The following is a 1,625-nucleotide window of genomic DNA, read 5'->3' as shown; positions in this document are numbered from 1 at the left end:
TTTTTTAAAGAACCCAGCAGTGCATCAATAGGATTGTGGAGCACCTCTTTATTCTTGGTGGGGAGATTTGATATAAAAGGTTAAACATGCCCTATTTCTGAATTTGCAAACCACATCACTTTATCTGTACTGTACTTCTGGAATTTCCTTTACGTTATTATCAATTTATGTTGTGCTTTATTTACTTTCAGAAACAACTTTTGATTTTAAATTTTTCTGCTTTACTTGGATCTTCTGTTGTCTTCTGTTCTTCAGACAATGGTTGAGAGGAACCAGACAGTAGTCTTTGAATTTTTGCTCTTAGGGTTCGGAAATCTTCATAAAGTCACCATTTTAGTTTTTGTCCTATTTCTGATTATTCATATTATGGCTTTAACCAGCAATTTTCTTGTCATTCTCCTGGTGGTGGTCAACCGGAGTCTCCATTGCCCCGTGTACTTCTTCCTAAGCCAGCTGTCATTGTCGGAAATCCTCTTCACTAGTAACATAGTACCCAACATGCTATGGTTGATACTGGTTGGTGGTGGTAAAGTGTCCGTTAGCAGATGTATTTCTCAGTTCTATTTGTTAGGTGTCCCTACCATGGCTCAATGTTTGTTGGTAGCTGCTATGTCCTTGGATCGACAAGTGGCCATTTGTAAACCATTACATTATACTATCATCATGACCATTGAAAATCAAGTTCAGATTGTCATCTCGTGGTGGTTGCTGGGCTTCACACTATCATTTATAATTTATATTTTCCTAACCAGGTTAGAGTTCTGTGGTCCAAATTTTATCAATCATTTCTACTGTGACATTGCTCCAGTGGTAGAACTTTCATGTTCAGACACCTCAACTGTTGAACTCGTGACTTCTTTGGTGTCTTTCCCTGTTATCCTTTCTCCATTTCTCTTCATTTCTGCCACCTACATCTCTATCCTTCACACGATCTTGAAAATTCCATCCACTAACGGGAGACAGAAGGCTTTCTCTACCTGCAGTTCCCACGTAACCATTGTATGTCTTTATTATGGGACATTAACATCCATTTATATTTTTCCACCGAGCAGCAATTCTGTCAATATTAGCAAAGGTTTATCTTTGCTTTACACCCTGCTGACACCGTTATTTAACCCTCTGATTTACAGCCTACGAAACCAAGATATTCAAAGAGCCATCAACAAACATTTTCAAATTTGGAGAAAATGTCTATCAATGTGTCATCTATAAAGACAGGGTCTTACATCAAAACTGATCAGTGATCAGCAATTTTCTCTAGGACAGCTCTATTAACAATGTTGAGCAAAATGTAACCTATAATATGTTTGGTGCTTCTCCTATTTTGAAAGTTTTTATATTTAAAATACAATAAAAATGTATAGTCTCCTTTAACATTTTTGGAGGATATATCACCAATGCAACTATTAAATCCAAATGATAAAAAAGGAAGGAAACGTCTATTTACAGCATGATTTTAATGATAACTCAAAAAGATAAACCCAAAGCCTTCTCATTAAAGGAGATTATCACCTTTCCTTTCTGGAGAGAAGTGTGTCAAATTTTTGCTTATTTGAAGACACCCCTCCAAGGATGATGCTATCCAACACTTTCATGCATGTAGGAAAATGTTTCACCTATGGATC

At 36.6% G+C, this 1,625-nt stretch overlaps 1 protein-coding gene across 1 annotated transcript; it reads left to right on the top strand.

The window, feature by feature from the left end:
* Positions 1–258: 258 nt before the first annotated feature.
* LOC140322264 (olfactory receptor 10A3-like) lies at positions 259–1,212 on the top strand. The gene has a single exon (XM_072398848.1). It carries the CDS (start codon positions 259–261, stop codon positions 1,210–1,212), a length of 954 nt encoding a protein of 317 aa, XP_072254949.1.
* Positions 1,213–1,625: the final 413 nt, after the last annotated feature.

The sequence above is a fragment of the Pyxicephalus adspersus genome, chromosome 2 (assembly GCF_032062135.1).
Source record: "Pyxicephalus adspersus chromosome 2, UCB_Pads_2.0, whole genome shotgun sequence".
Lineage (NCBI taxonomy): Eukaryota > Metazoa > Chordata > Amphibia > Anura > Pyxicephalidae > Pyxicephalus > Pyxicephalus adspersus.
This window is presented reverse-complemented; position numbering and strand designations above follow the sequence as displayed.

Bases quoted from the DNA above. Each gene is read 5' to 3' on its own strand.
- LOC140322264 (XM_072398848.1), top strand. From the start codon at position 259: ATGGTTGAGAGGAACCAGACAGTAGTCTTTGAATTTTTGCTCTTAGGG.